Source organism: Diabrotica virgifera, chromosome 1, assembly GCF_917563875.1.
Source record: "Diabrotica virgifera virgifera chromosome 1, PGI_DIABVI_V3a".
Classification (NCBI taxonomy): Eukaryota; Metazoa; Arthropoda; class Insecta; order Coleoptera; family Chrysomelidae; genus Diabrotica; species Diabrotica virgifera.
In genome coordinates this window covers 236,735,723-236,757,430 of record NC_065443.1, presented here as the reverse complement: position 1 = coordinate 236,757,430, position 21,708 = coordinate 236,735,723, and the positions used below count along the sequence as shown (strand labels likewise).

General features: G+C 32.7%; 1 protein-coding gene and 1 long non-coding RNA gene across 4 annotated transcripts in view; one reads left to right on the top strand and one right to left on the bottom strand.

Annotated features, from left to right (window-relative positions):
• Positions 1-660: 660 nt before the first annotated feature.
• LOC114326726 (uncharacterized) overlaps positions 661-21,708 on the bottom strand; it is a 149,115-nt gene continuing 128,067 nt past the window's right edge. For 2 of the 3 annotated variants that reach the window (XM_028275149.2, XM_028275150.2), the window contains exon 6: positions 661-18,391. In XM_028275149.2, the coding sequence (XP_028130950.1) occupies positions 17,910-18,391 (482 nt within the window). In that variant the 3' untranslated portion in view covers positions 661-17,909. The remainder of the gene's footprint in view (positions 18,392-21,708) is intronic. The other variant, XR_007697443.1, reaches the window with a different exon arrangement.
• On the top strand, positions 20,257-20,844 carry LOC126882998 (uncharacterized). The gene is made up of 2 exons (XR_007697451.1): positions 20,257-20,646; positions 20,773-20,844. It is a non-coding gene; the product is annotated as an uncharacterized LOC126882998 (long non-coding RNA).

The window sequence follows — 21,708 nt, the reverse complement described above, 5'->3', positions numbered from 1 at the left end:
GTGGTACCTACACAATGAACTAGTACTGCGTACACATTGAACCAAACTACTTTATTTTACACATACCTAATAAAAATTAGGTTATCAGAAGAAACATATTTATGTATTTCAATTCTAATAAATTGAATACACGCATAAGAGGTGGCGTCAAAAACAAGGTTTGAGTCTATTCTCAATACAGGTAAAATCACTAAGCCATTTAAAGGAGCCAAAACCGGTAAGCAGCTGCTCTTTTTTTTATTTAGCTAATGCCTCGACAACTAATGGCCATTGGCATGGTAGGTACGGTGAATTTTTGCAGTTAGGTACCTAGTGTCATGTGCGTGTTGAGTAAGTGTCTTGTTACTTTGCAAAGTTGTCGTCATTGTCTTTGCAAAGAGACGCTAATTGTATTTGAACGTCTGCGGTCCCTCCGGTGAGTACCGATTCCACAAGGACAGAAACTATCTTCATTTATTAATTTATAATAAACGAAAAATTCCTGCCCCTGGTGATATTCGAACTCACGACCATTCGGACCTTTCGATCCAAAGGTAGACGCTCTTACCACTGAGCCACAGAGGGGGTAAACAGCTGCTTTGTTTGGCGCTCTGGAATAAATTTCGGGTTCGGGATCATTGGCAGATAGCTAACGTAACAATTTGTTAATGAAAACCACCATTTACAACAAAATCTTTTTATTTTTATATCGTACACAAATGAAATTAAAAACATATTTCATTAAATATCAAATTATAGTAAGTAAAACAAATAAACCACTAATATGATTATAACAATCTAGATAATAATACTTAAAGCTTCAGTTATAATTAGTAATATTTACATCTATATACACGATTTTCCTAAATAACGAAAGATTTTGAGACGAAATAGCAACAACTAATTCTTTACTCGAATATAATTCCTTTTTGGCACGAAATTTATAAAACAAAAATTAAAGAATATTTTCAGAACTTTTAGCAAAACAAAGTTTGTTTGTGTCAGAAGATAGTGTATAGCAGTATAGCAGAAAATAAAAGGAATATTATACAGTGATGAGTGCGCTAAAAACCAGCAAAATAACGCAAAAGATGGAAAACATATTCAGTTGTGAGATAGTACGAGACAAATCGTATAGCGTCGAAAGACATTCTTTAATTTCCCATGTTATAAAAAAAGTTCAACTATTTTTAATTGAAGGTGTTTCATTGGCAACATCGCACTTAAAACGAGTCACCAATAGTTCTCTTGTCAACTTTGCAGTGGCGTACCAAAATAATATTTTAATTACTTATTATTTATATAAACAGGTAAGTAATTACGTAAAAGTTAAATCTAAGATCTATGTAATTATTAAATTATCATGTGTGTTTTGACAGATATTTTCAAATTTTCTAACAAAATAAAGTAAATATTCTTCTGAATTTATTTCTTTGTGGCATCTTATGCAATTACGTACAGTATGATGCATGTTTGGAATACATAAATTCGTTATTTCGTAAGCCACCGACTTTAAGAAAAAGTCCTAAAACAGGTCGATTTTTACTTTTAAATTATGATTTTTGAGACATATATCGTACTAGTGACGTCATCCATTTGGGCGTGATGACATGATCGATCATTTTTTTTAAATGACAATAGGGGTCGTGTGATAGTTACTTTAAAGGTTATTCAATTCTCTATTCAGCAATATAAACATTAACATAATTATTTATACAGGGTGTTCAAGAAAATTTTTTTTTAATTAAATTGACTCAAAAAAGAAGAATGCATGAAATTTATTTAATTTAAAATACATTCTATTGCTGTCAGAAGACAGAAAAAAATGGTTTTTGATAAATAAACATTGCTTTTCGCTTAATTTTAATGTTCGAGCTGCCACCCATTTGCCCCTTGACAGTTTAAACATGATTTAAATTAAGCGAAAAACAATGTTTATTTGTGAAATAAACATTTTTTCTATTTTCTGAGAGCATTAGAATGTTTTTTGAATTAAATAAATTATACACATTCTTCTTTTTGCGTCGATTAATTTATTAAAAATAATTTTTCTTAGACACACTGTATGAGTAATTATATCAATGTTTATATTACTGAATAGATAATTGAATAACCCTTCAAATGAGCTAGTACACGACTCCCACTCTCATTTAAAAAATTCACCGATTACGTCATCACGCTCAAATGGATGACGTCACTAGTATGATATATATGACGAAAAATCATAATTCAAAAATAAAAATCGGCCTGTCTCAGAATTTATTCTGAATGTCGCTGGTTTACTAAAGAACGAATTTATTCCAAACATTTGCACCATACTGTATCCAATATTAGTTATATTAATGATTATACACTATTTTCCTTGGAAAATAAGCCACAATTTAAGTTGGAAAAACAATTCATTTGACGTTTCGACTTCCACTTCTGAAAGTGATAGGTACTTATTAATATTTTGTATTTTGATAACGACTTCCGAAGTAGAAGTCAAAACTTTAAATAAATTGAATTTTCAACTTAAAGTGTGGCTTATTTTAGAAGTAAAATAGTAAATAAAGTAAAATTTTATTAATAGAGAGTACCTATACAGTATTTCAAGGTCAGTTTTCACTTCAAATTGTCATTATGATGTGTGTTTATAATAAGTATTGAGTTTCATTTATTATCCTTGATCTTTGGGAACCGCATGAATATTATTTTGCAGATATTAAAACGTGAAAGAATAATGGCAAATGGCACCACCAAAAAGCAATGTTTGGTTTCATTTTAATGAACTAAGAACAAACTCGCTGCAATTTTTGCTCCAAAGTTTTAAAAAGATCAGAAAATATTTCCAATTTACACGCCTATTAAAAATAAAAACATGGTGGAGTTTTTTTAAATCAAGTAAACGAAGGAAAAGACAGCGAGAATACGAACAAGAGTGAAGACAATGAATCGAAGATTAAGATTTAATAAATAAATCTACTTTAAAATGTACATATAATATATTATATCTGAATTGTCAATATGAATGAGTGAGATAAAATTAAATTATTAGAGAAAAATTTTTTACCAAGCATCAAAAACAAAATTTGATTAAATTATTAAAGTTTTGTATTTTGATAATGATTTCCAAGTTGGAAATTGAAACGTCAAATAAATTTAATTTAAAACTTAAATTGTGGCTTGATCCCCTGTCACAAGAAAAAAAAAACACACCACGTCTACGTCTATGCAGATAAGGACACCTGTTAACGAGTAAAATATTTCTTGGATTCTCACCCTGCCTTGGACGTAAATATATAGACCAGCGAAGTATTGATAAGGTTACCAATGATTCACAGTGTTCAAGGAATTTGTTCAACTTAGCCGCCCGTAAATATGACCCATAGACCGGAGGTATATTGTTACCGAGGCAAATTTTATGAAATCATCTTCCTTTTTCCCTTATGCACATTGGCAAGGCATACCCAATAAAAATGACCCCGGTATAAATTTAGTTTTAAAATTTAACATTGTTGCTGTTCTCAGTTCAATTTGTAGATGAGTCGCCTTCAATTAAAAATGGTTGGAGAGAGAACAAATGATTGAGTAAATTAGTAAAAAAACATTAATTAGTAGTCATCTTAATTATAAATCAAACTAATAATAAAAATATCCCAACTAAAATATTTTACTAAACGTCATACCGTTGGTCATACTAAACGTCATACATATTTATACCTAATTATGACTGAAGTCAACAAGCACTTAAGATAACGTCTAAATGTGAGAAACTACTATGTAATGTAAATGTATAGGTGTCTAACGACAATTTTCCACCTCTACAAGTTTGATCTCTTTTTATTGCACAACGTATTATGTTTTCCATCTTTTGCGTTATTTTGGTGGTTTTTAGCGTACTCATTGTAAGCCTCTCATTGGTTAGCCGTAGAATATATATATGTACTAATAAAAAATATAAAAATTTATAAAACATGGTAGTAAAAGTTGAAACATCAACAAGACCTTTCGGACAAAAGAAGTCAAAAAAGACATAAGATAAAATTAATAGAAAGATATAGAAAGACTGACTATCGGTCAGATGGCTCAATGGGCTGAGGCGTTTGATCGACAAACCTAGCGGATTTACGATCGGGGTTCGATCCCCGGCCCGGTCATTGAAAAATAAAAAGGCCAACGTCGTAGTATAAAATTCTATAGAATCTACGACTTTATGCTAATAAAAGATTGATGACATCGAAATTATTAGACAAGAGAACCAAAATGGCTATCTACAGAACTTTGATTAGACCCGTAGTAACCTATGGTTGTGAAACCTGGGTAATGACGAAAAAAGATGCAAGCCTAACTCAGGACATTCGAGAGAAAGATACTGAGAAAAGTATATGGCCCGGTGCAAGAGGAAGACGGCACATGGAGAATCAGGAGAAACGACGAAGTAATGAACTGAATGAAGGGTATGACATTGCAAGATTTGTGAAAAGTCAAAGACTGTCATGGCTGGGACATGTTCAGCGACACGAAAACGACAAAGAAGATGTTACAGTGGAAGCCGGTAGGAAGGCGGAAAAAAAGGAAGGTCCAGGACGAGATGGGAAAAAAAAGGAAGGCCCAGGACGAGATGGTTGGATGACGTGGAAGACGACCTGAAAACCATGAATATAAGACAATGGAGAAGAAGGGTCTAAGAAAGATCTGAATAGCCAGCCAGGCAAAGACCCATCCAGGGTTATGATGCCAAAGGAAGAAGAAGATAGAATCTAGGACTTGGTCTGGAATAAACTGGTGTCTGATAGGCCTATGGAGGAGCGGTACGGCAAGGGATAAGGGCTTGCGACTTGGTGATACTCCTCCATAGATCCCTACCGAAGGGCGTTGCACTTAAACGACAAGGCCGTACATTGTACGGTTTTCGTGATTAGTTGATATTACTACCACTTTCATTCTTCACACATGTTTATATAGATTTTCTGACGTTCTAGACGTTACCAGACATTTCTGGGCTATTCCATGACATCTAGAACATTCTCGTACGTGACTACTTTTTCTTTCACGTCAAGGGACTTTTTCTATGTAGGATCAATCTACTACATTCTATTTATGACATTCCTGGAATGTCAATTCCGGGATTCCTTCTCACAATGTAGAAAATAGTATAATGTGGAAAAGAGAGGAACTAAATGAAAAAATATTCATGAAACCCCAGAAATAAGTTAAAAAATTAGAGAAAAAGAGATGAAAAGCAGAAGATCAAATAAGAAAGTTAACAATGGACAAAACAGATTGGAAATATGGGTTTTGAAAGTCATAAGAACCCAAATCCAAAACATGAAAATGTTTATAAACACAGTCAAAGAAAATTATTCATATCAAACTGCACTACATGAATCAGAATGATATAGTTGTATCAACATATTGTATAGTTGTTTCAATTTCCGTTTTTAATAAAAAAAATAAAAAAAAAACTAAATCGTCTGTAAAAGGTATATGTTAGATCACAACAGAACGTTTTCTGATTAAAAAATCCATCATCAGTGTTAAAAAACCAAGAATGTTCATGCCTGAGCCACCAAAATGTTTTGGGTATAAACGCTTTAAATGTTAAAGTTTAAAAATGAAGTTAAAGAGAAAAGGTTAAAAAGAATTTAATACATATTGTTAAAATTTTGTGATGTTGCAAATATTCCTGGATAGTGATGTGAGTCGAGAATATTTCCAAGCGAATATTCGCCAACATCGGAAAATTTCCGAGAATATTCGCCTATAAAAAATGGAAATATTCTCCTGACTGCGAAGGTTCCCGGAAACTTTCAATGGAAAATTCTTGAGAATATTTCCGAGAACTCTCCATAATATTTCCGAGAACTTTCCATAATATTTCAGAGAACTTTTGGACATAAGAGTCAGTGACATGACGTGCCGTGAATTTACGTGGAACTAGTGCTATTTAATTCACACGACCGGCTAACCTACACCACTGCCAATTGTTTTTAGTTTCTTTTCGTGATTGAATGATTTGTTGATTTTAATTTAAATTTAATTGAAAATTGAAATATTAGCTTCATTATTTGTATAATAAAAATGTAACTAGTTCCCAAATATCTCTTGCCCGATTTAATAAAATCCACCTTCAAAACTACAATAAGGTTATATCATTAAAACTTCCTGTAAAAACCAGGTAGGGTTCAATCCTTAACTGTATAAATAGCCTTATTGCGTCTAAAAGTGCTTTACAAATGCTTATGGTCACGGAAAATTGAAAATGTTCACGGAATATTAAACGAAACTGTCTGGATGAAATATTTTGGATAATGTTGCAAAAAATAGCAGTTGTGAAAACACCAATTGTGAAATGGATTACTCTACTGGAAGGCAATATGTTTAAAATATCCCAGGTTGCCGAGACATTTAAGGATATAGAAAATATTTTACCGAAAATATTCCATTACTTCCAATCAGTAAGTCTGAGGAAACCAATGCTTATCTAAATTAGAAAAAAGAAAATATCTTTTTTATTTTAAAATATTTTTAAATAAAATAACTTTTTTAGTTTTAATTATAATGACTAATAACAAATATTTAGAGTATTTTTTAAATTAAGTCAATTAAATTTTAAGTAAGGACGGAAGTTTGGACGTTTAATTTTTAACAGATTTTTTCTGTAGTCGGAATACTACAACAATGAATAAAGATTACATTACATAATTTAAATAAAAATACAATATTTCGATAAGTTTCCAATATTCCCAGAAAGTTTCCGGCGTTTGAATCTTTCCGGAAATTTTACATCACTATTCCTGGATATTACCCAGGGCAACACAGGACTCTTTCCACGTGGTTGCAATGTAAGAGGAATGAAACCTCACATATTGGAGTTGAAAGGCAACTAACCAATTTGCAACATCACAAAATTTTAACAATAATATGTAGAAATTCTAAAACTTTGTAACATTTAAAGGGTTTATACCCAAAACATTTTGGTGGTTCAGGCATGCACACTATTGGTTTTTTAACGCTGATGATGGATTTTTTAATCCGAAAACGTTCTGTTATGTGATGTAACCCCTTATTTAGGGACTTTTAAATATACCTTTTACAAAGGATCTAGTATTTTTGAGATTTAGGCAGCTACATGAATTTATTTTCCTCGTGGGTTTTTAATACTGTCCTAGGACCGTTCCAGAAGTATGTAGTATAAGCTACCCAGGAAATTAAAACAACCCAGTAAACACATACCAGCATTAAGAAATCCAGATGGCTCATGGTCGAGAACGGGTCAAGAAAAAGCAGAGGCATTTGGAAAATATCTTGAAGAAGTTTTTCAACCTCTACCCTCTGTCAGTGCTGAAGAAGATGAAGCTATCTATGAAAGTCTAGCAACAATCCAACAGCCAAGTGAGCAAATTAAACCAGTAACAAAAAGAGAGGTAAAAAATACTATTCAATATAGATTAAAAACCAAAAAAGCTCCAGGCTACGACCTTATAACAGGAACTATCTTAAAAGAGTTACCAGATAAAGGTGTAGGTATGATAACACAACTTTTCAACTCAGCACTAAGGCTCAAAATTGTACCAGCGCAATGGAAAATTGCTGATATAATAATGATCCATAAACCTGGTAAACCACCCCACGAAAATACCTCCTATCGTTCTATTAGTCTCTTACCGGTACTAGCTAAACTATTTGAGAAGCTATTAGCGACGAGGCTAATGAAGATAATAACTGATAATAAATCTTTTTCCGGATCACCAGTTTGGATTCAGAGAGAAGCATTCAACAATAGAACAAGTTCATAGAGTCGTTGATATAGTAAATAAAACTTTTGAAGAAAAAAAAATACTGTTCTGCACTTTTTCTAGACGTCAGTCAGGCTTTTGATAAAGTCTGGCATGAAGGGCTGCTCTTCAAAATAAAAATGAACGTTCCTGAGTCAATATTTACTATACTGAAAACATATTTAGAAGAAAGATACTACCGTGTCAAGTATGAAGCAGATACATCAAAAATCTACCCCATACGATCTGGAGTCCCTCAAGGTAGTGTTCTGGGTCCTATATTATATTTGATATTTACACACGACATACCAACAAATGAAAATGTAACGACTACAACATTTGCAGACGACACAGCTATGTTAGTCACAGATGAAAATCCCGCAACAGCTACCGAATCTCTTCAAAGGCATATTGGGGACATTGAAAAGTGGTCAAAGAAATGGCGCATAAAGATCAATGAATCAAAATCACAACATATCATATTTACAAAATGTCGGAAAATATCGCCTAATATAGAAATAAATAACAAAGCAATTCCACAAGCCGAAAGCGTAAAATACCTTGGAATGCACCTGGACAAAGCTTTGAAATGGAGAACCCATTTATGGAAAAAGCGCCAACAGTTAAACTTAAAATTTCGTAAGCATTATTGGATACTGGGCAGAACATCGAAGTTGTCTATACGTAACAAACTGTTGGTATACAATACTCAAACCGGTCTGGACCTATGGGATCCAGCTATGGGTACAGCAGCAAAATCCAACATATCCATAATGGAAAGATTACAATCTAAAGTGTTACGCTCTATAACAGACGCCCCATGGTTCGTGTCAAACAAAGACATTTATGGTGACCTAGAAGTACCTACGATCAGTGAAGTGATAGTTTAGTGCAGTGTTCGGTACATAAAATGCCTAGAAAGCCATGCAAATGCCCTGGCAATAAACTTGCTTGATAATAGTCAACAAACTCACAGACTAAAGCTTAAAAATCCACTGGACCTTATTTATACAGTGCTAGTCAAAAGTCCGTACCCCCCCTCGTATCTTTCGAACGGTTATACCTATAATAAGGAAATTTGGAGGGAGGAAATAAACGGACGTGAGCTTCTTAACTAGTCATGACAGGTGACGTAATAGTGACAGATGACGTTACAGAGCCACTGTGACCGATAATTTTAAATGGGACCTTATGGCAAGTGATACCTCGTTTGAAAGGCATTCAAAATACCTATTCAGTCATACTAATTTTTTTGGGATTTAGTTGATTTTGATTTTGGTGAATAAATTAAGTGAATATAATATTTTAGTTTCGCATTTAATTAATAAAAATTCAAATGTCTGCCTATGGTTTTTTTTGTCAAAAAGGTTGATGTTTTTCAATTCTCTAGTAGTTTTTACGTTAACGTCAAGCTTTTTGAAAAGTAATTATATGCGGAATTTTGAATTTTTGTTAATTAAATGCGAAAATACAATTTTATATTTATTTCATTTATTCATCAAAATTAGCTTAAACTCAAATAAAATTAGTATGACTGAATAGATATTTTGAATACCATTCAAAGGAGGTGTCACTTGCCATAAGGTCCCATTTAAAATTATCGGTCACAGTGGCTCTGTAACGTCATCTGTCACTATTACGTCACCTGTCATGACTAGTTAAGAAGCTTACGTCCGTTTATTTCCTACCTCCAAATTTCACTTTTATAGGTATAATCGTTCAAAAGATATGAGGGGGGGTACGGACTTTTGACTAGCACTGTAAATAAGTTTTATAACTCACCGTAATTGTGTTTATACTTTAGATATATATGTATTGTTTATAAATGCGAAATGTATGTTTGTATGTAGCATATTATCGGAATGTCATGTTTGTTCCATACTAGAGGTCCAGTCATTGGACTGACCTCTCCAAAGTCAATTTTTTTTACTTCAAACCCCAAAGACGCTTATTGTTAGAATTTTTTTATAACTAACAGATTACTGAATAAACGTTTAAAAAAAATAAGCTACGCATACAAAACCGTTACAGGATTATTTAAAATAAAAATATAAACTTTTTAAAAAACAAAATTAATAGAAGATGCTAAAATTAAAAATAAACCGTCTCAAATCCATTCTTATCAAAGACGGATAGTTTCATGTTAATCCGAAGCAATTCTGGTATGTTTTAAGTAGAATATGCTGACCCTTTAACCTCACTGGTTTTAAAATTATCTTAACCCGTTCGCTATAAAGATATAAACCTTTTAAAAAACAAAATTAATAAAACATGCCAAAATTAAAAATAAACCGTCTCAAATCCATTCTTATCAAAAACGGATAGTTTCATGTTAATCCAAAACAATTCTGGTATTTTTTAAGTAGAATATGCAGACCCTTTAACCTCACTGGTTTTAAAATTATCTTAACCCGTTCGCTGCCGATCACGCACCAGCGCGTGATTTGGTTACTTCAGTCAGGTGCCGTTTACGCTCCAGCGAGTGATATGGTTACTTCAGTCAGATGCCGTTCAACAGAATGGCTCCTAGCCGAGTTCCATCCTCTTCTATAGACAGCGAATGGGTCGAGATGATATATTGACTAGATATATTAAAAATAGATATGGACATAATTTCAAAACTAGCTGGAGATGTCAGACTTAAAAGTATCTAAGAACAGATAAATGATTTCAAACTTAACTGAGAACATACGACCGATTTTAAAAGTATGACCGACTAAGAAACAGTGGTTTTAAAGATGACTGATGACCTGCTGACGTGAAAAAGACCTGATGATGTGAATTACTGTTTTTAAAGCTAACTGAGAACACAGGCTGATTTTGAAAGTATCTAATAATAACTGACTGATCTTAAAGCTGACTAAAAGATATGTCCTCTGATAATAAATAGCGACAGATGACTGATTTTAAAAATAGATTGATTTTAAAGTTAGAATTGCTGATTTTGAAGACATCAAAGAACAAATGACTTGTGTTAAAAAGTGCATAGCGCTCATTTTAAAAATATCTGCCAGCAAATGGACGATCTTGAATCTGCTTCTAAAAGTAACTAGGGTCGTATGACTGATTTTAAAGGCAGATAGAGAAGTCAGATTAATTTTAAAGATAGCTAAGAACAAACGATTGATTTGTGGAGACACATATATATCATTGTCTGACACCTCGTTCTGGATGAGATTCGTTTGAAAGTGTGTAAAGCACTTTAACTGATTTAGTAGTGTGTTTGTATAGTTCAGTTATAAGCAAAATAAGGTGTTGTGGTACGCCTACTTCTTTTAGTATTCGCAATAAGTGTGTCCACTTGACCCTTTTGATCGCTTTACGATAATCAGTAAGTACAGTGAAATATTGAATTGATTTATTTTAAACCGAACTAAAAACATATAACTTTGTAAATCCTTCATTTTCAAGAAAATACGTTCGCTTCATATTCCTTTTATTTTCTTTTTATAATTGACGGTATATTCTTTTGAACTTAAATAAAATTAGTAAATATATCAAATACAAAATATGGACGTATAGCCTGAAAAGCGAATAATTGATCAAATATTTTGGTAAAGCAAATTACAAAAGAGATGATTAGGGTACATAAAATTACATGATGTTTACACAAATATTCTGATTTTTCAGTTGTCGTAAAAAGTACCTACTATTTTATAGAACAAAATAATACACCATCAAAACATGAATCACAAAAATAATACGACATAAACCAATAAGTAAACAGACCGAATTTTGAATCCGATTTTTAAATTTTGCCGATTTATTGACGACAAAATCTAGATCTTATATATTTTATTATATTTGCTATAATACTATAAACAGATAGTGTTTGCAAAACACAATAGAATAGTTATGAAGAACAATGACCCAACCTGCTGAGCATAGGAAGTGCATTTTGGTATCTTTCACATTGAAAATGGGTGGAACGTGTATTTGTGTTATGTAGGTTCAGCAGGTTTGGCGTTTGTTTCATGGGTTTAACCTTCGAGCGAGCGCACCCTGTAATATAACATGGGCGGGCGCGTGACGTAAATTTTACGACAGTTTGTAAATACTGTTTTTTTTTAATAAATGTTGAGAAATTGTTAAAAAGGATATAAAAATTTATGTTTTACGATATTTTAAACTTTTTTTTTAATTTTTGTTTAGAAAAAAAAACAAACAACAATATTTTAAAAGGATCTAACTTTACGTAAGCGGTCTACGAGCCATAATACGATAAGTTTGGAACAAAAATCTGGGCCTCGGAGGCTAACTACACTATGTTGACATGGTGTTGTTTTGAACGAGTTTCTTTAATCCACTTATTTTATTAGTTGGATTATACAAATCAGTTATATATTATCATTAAAATATGGTTATATTGTCTTTCAACCAATTTTATATCAGATTTTTATTAACATCCCAAGTGTTCTAAACTTTGTTGCAAACATACGCTAAACACAGTTGCTCGAAATGACATAGTGTAGTTTACCTCCGAGTACATTTAATGTACTTTTAGTTCTACAGAAACAATATAAGAAATGAGAAAATAAAGCTACATGCAAAAAATTCATATTTATACTTGTATGAAACGGCACGTGTCGAAAATTTTTCGAGATGCAAATTTTGTCAATATCAAACACGCGTGCGTACACCCGATACGTTGTTGGTTTTGGATACATACAGAATCTCACAAACCTAGAAACTTGACTCGCTAGACCGTGTGATATGAGCGTGGTCCAATCATTTTTGTCGTAAAATTTACGACGGCGCGCCCGCTCGAAGGTCAACTAATAAATTATCCACAAACGAATTCCAACTATAAACAAAAAACAATCACATTTGGGGATTTGTGTTAAATATAGTTATAATAAGGAATTTGTTATGGAGATATAAAACCTGTTTTTTGCCTTCGGTATAGAGAAGTCAATTTATCAGAAATAGAGAAAAGAACCGTTAAAAACACAAACATGAATTAAGGCGGGTTGACATTCTAGTGAATAACGAACGTGGCTCACGCGTACTTATTTTGCCCGTGCTATTGTTAGATACTTTATTATCTATTTTTAAACTCGAGCAGTACATTTGTATTTATGCAATGCATAGATACAAATATACTGCTTAAGTTTGAAAATAGATAATAAAATATCTAACAATAGCACAGGCAAAATACGTAAGCGTGAGCCACGTTCGTTATTCACTAGTAATGTCAACCCGCCTTTACTAACGGTACGCTCATACGGGCAATTTTTTTGAGCAATAATTGCTCGATAACACGAATGGATCAATCTGCAGTAATTAGTGGAGAGATATGGAGCAATTTAAAAAAAAAATGCGGCAATCGTTTCGGCAATATTGCTTCCAATTGTTCCATATATTCCATATTGCTTAATGTCGCTGATACGAATTGCCGAATATCTAGTGGGTATAGAAATTCAAGTCAATTTGTTTATATCTTCTATAAAGGACGACCGGAAATACCGCGGCGAGGCGTGTGTCATCTGTCTTTATTAATTTGTTGTGAATTGTAGCTGCACCTGCTGCTGGTTGAATTAAAACGGCGTCGTTTTTTTCGTGGAATAATGAAAAGATTGTTCACTTTATTGACGTAATTCACTTGCATCCTTGTTTGTGCGAGAACCAAAGTTCCCATTTTTAAGATCGTCTTCTGAAAAAAAAAAGATGAATCGAAGGGTAAATTACAGCTTTGTTGATGCAGTAATTGGTTCTCTCATATTGGTCGTTTTTTTTCGTAGTTAATGGGCTAGCTTTATTCAAAATAAATTCAAAATCACTTCGGAACATTCTAGTTACGTTTTTGAATAAAATATCACCTAATTCACAATACAATGAAGTTTGCTTTTGTCTTGCTAAAAACTTTCGCTCCCATATACGCCTATTTCCTTTCTTTCTTTTTTGCTTTTGACTCAAGCACTACAAGCAGCCGCTGCAAGAATGTCGTCCATGATGGGTGCAGTTTTTCAACTGAATTGCTTATAAGTATTGCTTTCATGTATGAAAGTATTGTCTAGTTTCTTTGAGTTTCCCTTTATCGCTCAATATTGTTGTTGCTAAACCTTTTTCTGAACCGATACTTGTTGCTGCTGCCCTAACATGCTTGATATTTTGTCACATCGCCATCGACCATTACTGCTCATAATTGAGCAATTTTTGTTGCCCATGTAAGCGCACCTTAATGATGGTTTAAAAGTAACAATTTAATAATATGAGAAGTATGGATTTTAGAGCTAAAATAATGCAACGTCAAAGTACCCACTCCTACACCCAATTTTTACATACTTTTACTTATTCTTTACCTTCTCTAATACATTGAGTTCCGTATACCTATCGTAAACACCTGATTGTATAATTTAATCAAACCTCATTGACAACATGCAAATTTTTTATAGAAAATCATAAAATAACCTCTACACAATGTTACAACAAATAATATTAGCACATATTCGTATTGGGGAAACGCACCCTGTATTTCCAGCTATCTAGCTGATAAGGCATCTAAAACAATGTCCTCTCACCCTGCTGCGAAACTGGCCAGTTACCTTACGACTACTCAAAGAATTTATTTAGGTGTCGAGTATACATTTAGTTACGTATCCGAGATGACCAGCACCTCATTTTAGCGAACACTAACATCAAGAAACATGGTACATACAATTACAATTGGTGCTGTACATAACATATACAGGAAGGCCCAACTAAAGAACAAATAAAGTTCTACGGAAGGGCCTAATTGGATGATAGAGTAAAATATACAGAAAGGTTAATTACTAATGTTTTAATTGAATAATGATGATAAGCATGAAGCTGAAGGATGTATAGACGAAGATAAATAAAATGAAGATAAATATAAAAGATGGATGAAGAAATTTCTTAGTTTATACGATTAAAAATACATAAATATTAATAAGATATATAGCTTTAAGCTTGGTAAGTATTCTACTTAAACCAGATATACTTAAAAATTGTTCAGTTTTATTCAGATTTACTTCAGAAACAAACAACCGAACAAGGAAAATTTTGTTGTATACAAAGTTGATTATCACTGTTATTGATTGCAAAAAGGCTTTTGGAAAAGACAATACATGCCCCACTCTTAAAAGTTCGGTCAAGCTTAAAATTGGACAGACTTGAATTAGGTATGTGGCGACACGCTTTAATGACTATTTTTGCTAATTTTATTTTTTAATAACTTCTCAAAACGGTCATATAAAATTCACATTTAATATACAAACCAGATGCTAAGAAGTTTTACGAAACGAAATGTATCCCTAACCATATGTTTTTGGTGTGTTCAGTTTAACAAACTGAATTCCCCATAAATTAATTACCTTATCAGACCTTATGTCAACGCACTTTGGAAATGCATTCGAAGACGTTTCTTAAAACCATATTGTAAAACCGCAAACATGATGATCGTGTTGTGGTCTCTGCAGTATCGTCACAGCAGGCAGGCAATTCAGACGCACCCTCGCTGCCCCACAACAATAAACAACCCTCTTACGAGATGAATAAGCACGCATTTTAACCAAAAATAAAATAAATATTACTGTTCGTTGTTTACACTTATTTTTAATTGATTCCGTTAACACCCACCATCGGAACAGGTATATACGACACATCAATGTTTACTGAGGAAAATTATGTGCAAGAAAATAGGACGAAATAGCACTTGCGTGGGAGGTGGAAGAGGAATGCAATTTTTTATCACTACTATGCTTCTGAAGCTATTATCTTGTGGAATTGCTATGTTTATTTACTATCTTAAATGTGAATGAACCACAATGTCAGTTGAAAATACATTTATTTTGACGTTTGACGAAAATCCGTCCAAAGTGGAAATCGAAACGCCAAAATAAACATATTTTCAACTGAAATCGCGGTTATTTCCCATTTGAAATGATTCGTTTCTACTATTTAATGCATACTCCGATTTTTTTCTAAGTTGTACTCAATAAAAAATGATATTTTGTCCTTTCTGTATAATTTACTTCATTTCATGTTTATTTTAATAAATAAATACACATTTTAAGTAAATAGCTTTTAAAAAAGTCATTATCATCAGTAACAAACATATTCTAAATCAACGGCAACATACGACAAAACATAGATTGATGATCCTAGGCTGATTATCAAATATTTCCATTTGTATGTTAAATGTATAATTTTATTAACTGTTTTTAAGTCCAATTATAAATTTCCTACAGATATGTGCCATGTTTTTCAACACATATGGTGACTTTATCGAAACAGAACTCGTGATATGTATTCACACTGCTTTATATATTTATGCCAATAAATTTTACAAATATATAACAAATTTTTGCAAGAAAAATGTTGATTATCAAATAATGGTTGAATGGTACTCTTCCCTTTCAACTCATATTTTTCAAAAAAAAAATTAATATTTCAAAAAAGCTAGGATAGTCCCTGATAGTTTTTAATATTACAAAATGATGCACGTGATCTGCTGGCTGGGGGTAGAACAAGGAAAAGACCAGCTCAAAATAACTCGGAAAGCAAAAAAATGCAAAATAATAAAAAATATATTATGTCAGAAACTTAATAAGACATTATTAAGGAATCAATATCGGTTGAATCAAGATATTTGGTAAGTCTCTGAAACTAACAACGTGGAATGAAGTAAATACTTCTGTTGTATATAGCTATATGCATTTATTAAAATTCTTAAAATTTATCCACAAGGGAGTGGAAGTACAAAACGTTTTCGGTCAAACTGACCATCATCAGTGTAAACGTCCAGTGTACAAGTAATTGTAACTAGCCACTTCAATAGGTGTAAAAACCTCTAAATAACATTATTGCTACATTATATGCTATATAATAGTCGACATTAAGTCGATGTCTTAAGATTATGAATATCACATGTGGATGTATGTCATCCTTGCTCGGAAATTGCACAAGGTTGTTGTGATCAGAACTCTTGGGTTGGTCAATTTCCGAGCAAGGTTGACATACATCCACATGTGATATTCATAATCTTAAGACATCGACTTAAAGTCGACTATTATATAGCATGTAATGTAGCAATAATGTTATTTAGAGGTTTTTACACCTATTGAAGTGGCTAGTTACAATTATTGTACACTGGACGTTTACACTGATGATGGTCAGTTTGACCGAAAACGTTTTGTACTTCCACTCCCTTGTGGATAAATTTTAAAAATTTTAATAAATTCATATACCTATATACAACAGAAGTGTTTACTTCATTCCACGTTGTTCTATCGAAGGTATACAGCCAACTACAGGATTTACCCTTTTTAAAGTTTCTCTGAAACTGTTTTCTTGTGGCATGCCTAATTGAAGTATGGTCTTTATATGGGATTGAGCCACAATTATTGGGCTCAATTAAAAATCCCTCAAAAAATTACAGTTTTAATCAACATATTTTCTGACGTTTCGAAATCGTTCTCAAAAAAGGAATTATTCTGAAAAATTCCGGGAAGATTTTTAAACCTAATTTTTTTAGGTTAAGTATATCTTTTAAAACAATGAAAAATTTTGGTCGGGACCTTAGGGACCATAGCACTGTATGTTTTTTTTTTAACTAAATATTGAACTCACTCAAAAGTTCAACGGAATATTTAACTCACTGCTAATAGGGCTTTTCATCGCTTCTCATTTGTTTCGGGCACTTGTCATGTGTCTAATATATTCAAGTGACACATGACAAGTGCCCGAAACAAATGAGAAGCGATATAGAATCAAAACTTGCTAGATATATGCTTTAAAATTTTGTCAGGGGGCTAAAAAAACGTTAAAAATGTAAATTTTCCAAAACGTATCCGGCATTTCTTAATCAAGGGGGCATCAATAAATCATAAAATGACAGTAATTTGTCATTTTTCTGCATGCCCCTTACATCTTCAGAAATGTGTACTTTTAGTTTGGATTTAGCAGAACCAAAAATTTAGAATTTAGCAGGTTTTGATTCTGACGGGCTCAATTGTCTTAAATCGCATTTTTCTTGCAATTTGTCTATAAATATGTGCCAAAAATATCGATAGAAATATATAAAATGTAGCCGAAATAATATGTTATCACTACACACTGTGTGACGAAACGATATAACGAATTGAATTAAGTAGTTCAGTAATAACTTCCAGACAATAATGTCCGAAACTTATGCATTCTTAATTTAAATCAAGAAGGCACATCTCTTAAATCTAACCATTGCATATCATCATCGAATCTTTCTACTCTCACCTTCTGTCTGTAATGATACTCTTTTAGGTAAGTTTTAAGGCTCTTCGGCAGTTGAAGGTGATTAATATCGTCGTATGTCAGTTTCGACGATACTATAACGGCCCGTGCTAGATGCTGTAAAGAAAAGGTGAATTTCCTGTGTAATGGAAAAGTCAATAGAGGTTCGAAAAACATACAACTAGTAGGATCTTTGTAGTGTTCGATTAGGCCATACACTGTTTTGGAGGTATATACGCCCGGGTCGTGTGAATCGAAGCTGAACTTGTGATTCCACTGCTCGATTCTGGCATGTAAGGACCTACCGTACCTTCTAAAAGATACGCTAAATAAAAATTCTTCTTGGGCGGAATCTCGTAGGAGGAAAGTGCCTTCTGGTTTTCCATCCAACAACCGTTCGGCTTCGTATCGATCCATTTTACCTAAAAATCAAAGCAATTTAATCAAAAATTTCAAATCGGTTTAGATATACAATACATATACTAATAGATAAAATGAACATAATCGTCACTCAAGGTTCAGACATTTGTGGCGCTTAATTGGTGATATAATTTAGGCATATGGTCTAATTTCGCTGTAAGCGATTCGCACAATAATAGACAAAACCGCTTATTTTTACTAGTCATCTTGCTTATAATGAAATTATATGTTAAATTACATAGAAGTCTTATCGATCAAAAGCAAGACACTTCCGATCAAAATCAAAGCACCGAATATTATTAAAATTAGTTAATATTCCATGTTCCAATTAAATGTTTAACAATAAAAGATTTTAACCCACTGACGTGGATGTTTCAGGACGTAGACTTTGACAACTGTTGCCTATTCTCCTTTGTTTTCAATATGAGTTTGTCTTACATCACTGTATTTGTTTTTTACATCAACTACGGAATGATTCTTCACACTGCTGTATAATAAAATACTGCTCCAAATAGAATAAAATTTATTTTTTCAATAAAATTATGAACACATGTATGATATTAAAAAAATGATGGAAGTTCTTACAAAATCCTTTATAAACTGAATTACAAAAAAACTTGAGTATTAGTAACTCAAAAATAGTAAAATAGTGCTCTCCACTTGAAGGCAGAACAACTATATGAACTTGCTGCCGTAATAATACACTGGGTTGCTTTTGCTTTTAACTATAGAAACGTAAACACTGACGTGCTGTACGTGATAATCCAAGATAACTTTACGTCAACGTAGCTCAAAGACGAAACCATACTAAAACTGACTTGACACACCACTTGAAATGGTACAGATGGTGCTCTAGAAATACACTCACCGGCACAAAATTCCGCCACCCAAAATTTTTAATTAAGTTTGACAATTCATAACTTTATTATGTAGGCTCCGATTTTCAAGATTCTTGCACCAGTTTGTAGGTACATGTATTCATATTGTTTGGTATTATTCCGGTAACAAAAAATTTTGCTTGCATGTCGTTGAACAGGGGTGAAAGGAAACGTTGTATTTTCTCCTAATTTTAAAAAAATCTGTGGAAAAGTGGAATAGCTGATTTTGTTTCATAGTCCTGTCATATTTTCCCGGAGGCATCACCATGATTTTGTTTTTTGAATTATCCCAATATCTTTTTTCTTGTAAGAGCTGTACCATTTTTTGTAAATAAAAACACTGATTGACTCATACAATTGAGGTTGGATTGATAAGTTAAAAATGGCCCGCATGCAGCCCAGATCTCAATCATATTGAGCATTTATGGGATGAATAAAAAAAGCTATTTGCCGTCATCCTAGGCCTCCAGAAAATTTGGTACAGTTATGGCCCTGGTAGAGGAATATCGGGCTATTCTCCAGGCAAGGAAAGCACATCTTTATTAGATGTAGTGATGTAAAAAAACGTGTTTTTTTTTTAATTCTAAAAAAACGAAAAAAAAAACAATAAAAAACGTGTTTTTTTTGTTTTTAATTGTTTTTTATTAGTTTCTCAACGTAATATTAACAATATCAATATTAGGAGTTGTTTGTAAGCCTAAAAATCACCCAATATTTCAATATTATATCCAAAACATCTAGAAACTCAGTGTTTGACGTTCCTTTTTAAAAAATATTGAAACATTAAACCCTTACTGCCTTTATCTATTATTTTTTTACGTCGTTGCTTTTGGGGAATCACCGAAATTTAGCAGGACGCTCGTATTCGTTGGCGCTGAGAAAACCGGGGAATTACCGATTAGCTTTTGCAGGTGTTCTGTTGTTATTTTGTGATTTACTTGCCTTGTGCCGGAAATATTTGTGTTTAGTGCTTATTTAAGCGTGTTTAAATAAATTAATTATTGTTAATTATATTTTCTGTGTTTTATGATAATAAATTATTTGTTACCTACTGTAGTGACATTAGTGACAAAAACTGAATGTTTATAATGTCTTCGAATTCGAGTTCTTGTTCTTCGCGGGAATCACGGGGAAGGAAAAGTTGCAAAGTAAGTTCCCTGTTTAAAATGCTAAAAACACAGAAAAAAAAACTCCTCAAGTAGAGTGTACTTTTTGTACACTTCAACTATCAAAAAATGGGACACGTTTGTTGGAACATATTAAAAAATGCCTAAAATGTCCAGAGGAAGTTAAAATAAAGTATGGAGTGACGGAGAGAAAACAACGAAACATTGGACTATTACAAACAATACATGAAAAAAGGGAGGAAAAAGTTAAAGGTATGTACCAAAGCTCTAAAAATATTTCCAAATTTCCCTCTTCTTTATTTAGTAGAAATTCCTAAAGATAACCTTACTTTACAGACTTATTTTTAAATTTAATAAATTTGGGAATTTTATTTACAGAAAAACCGAAATCACAATCTAAAGAGGTGTCCGCATTCATGGATAAAATGACACCTGAACAAAAAGTAAAAGCCGATGAACTGCTTAGCCGGGCTATCTATTCAAGTCAAGCACCACTGGCTTTAGTAGAAAATATACAGTGGCAGAAGTTGTTTAAATTTCTCAGACCTGCTTATCAGATACCAACCCGACACCTTGTATCAGGCCCACTAATAGACAGTGAGCACCTACGTGTAAAGGCTATGGTTTCGGAAAACATTGGTAAGATTTAAGTTTTACCATATTTATTAAAATTTATTGTTTCGGCCCTTACTCTGTGAAATTCTGCGTAATAACAATAAATTAAATATTTTTTAGAAAATCCACAAATTACATTAGTTTTAATAATAATCTAATACGGTTCCAACCGGTTTCGATGCCATTGCATCATTACCAAGGAGTGTTGTACAAAATGATGTAATTTGGCATCGACTCCGGTTGGAACCGTATTAGTTCATTAAAACTAATGTAATTTGGGGAATTTTGGAATTTAAAAAAAAATATTTAATTTACTGTTATTATATTTATTAAAACATTGACAATATATAGGCGAGCCTCTGTAAAATTACCACTGAACAACGTACTACGGACGAAGTTTAACAGGAAAGACCTTGAACAGCAACCAGATGCGGTACAGTGTTGTACCACACCGTCCGTCGTATATATTTCAGTAATTTTAGAACGGCCCGACTTTAATATAAGTAAACCTACATTATGCTAGTAGGTTAAAAATAATTATCTCTTTACTTTAAGCTGGAGCACATTCTGTTAGACTAATGGTGGATGGATGGTCCAATATTAGGAACGAGGCTGTCCTAAACTTTGTTGTAACAACTCCAAAGCCATTCCTTTTTAAAATTATGCCCACAGGCACTGCACCTCATACTGCAGAATATA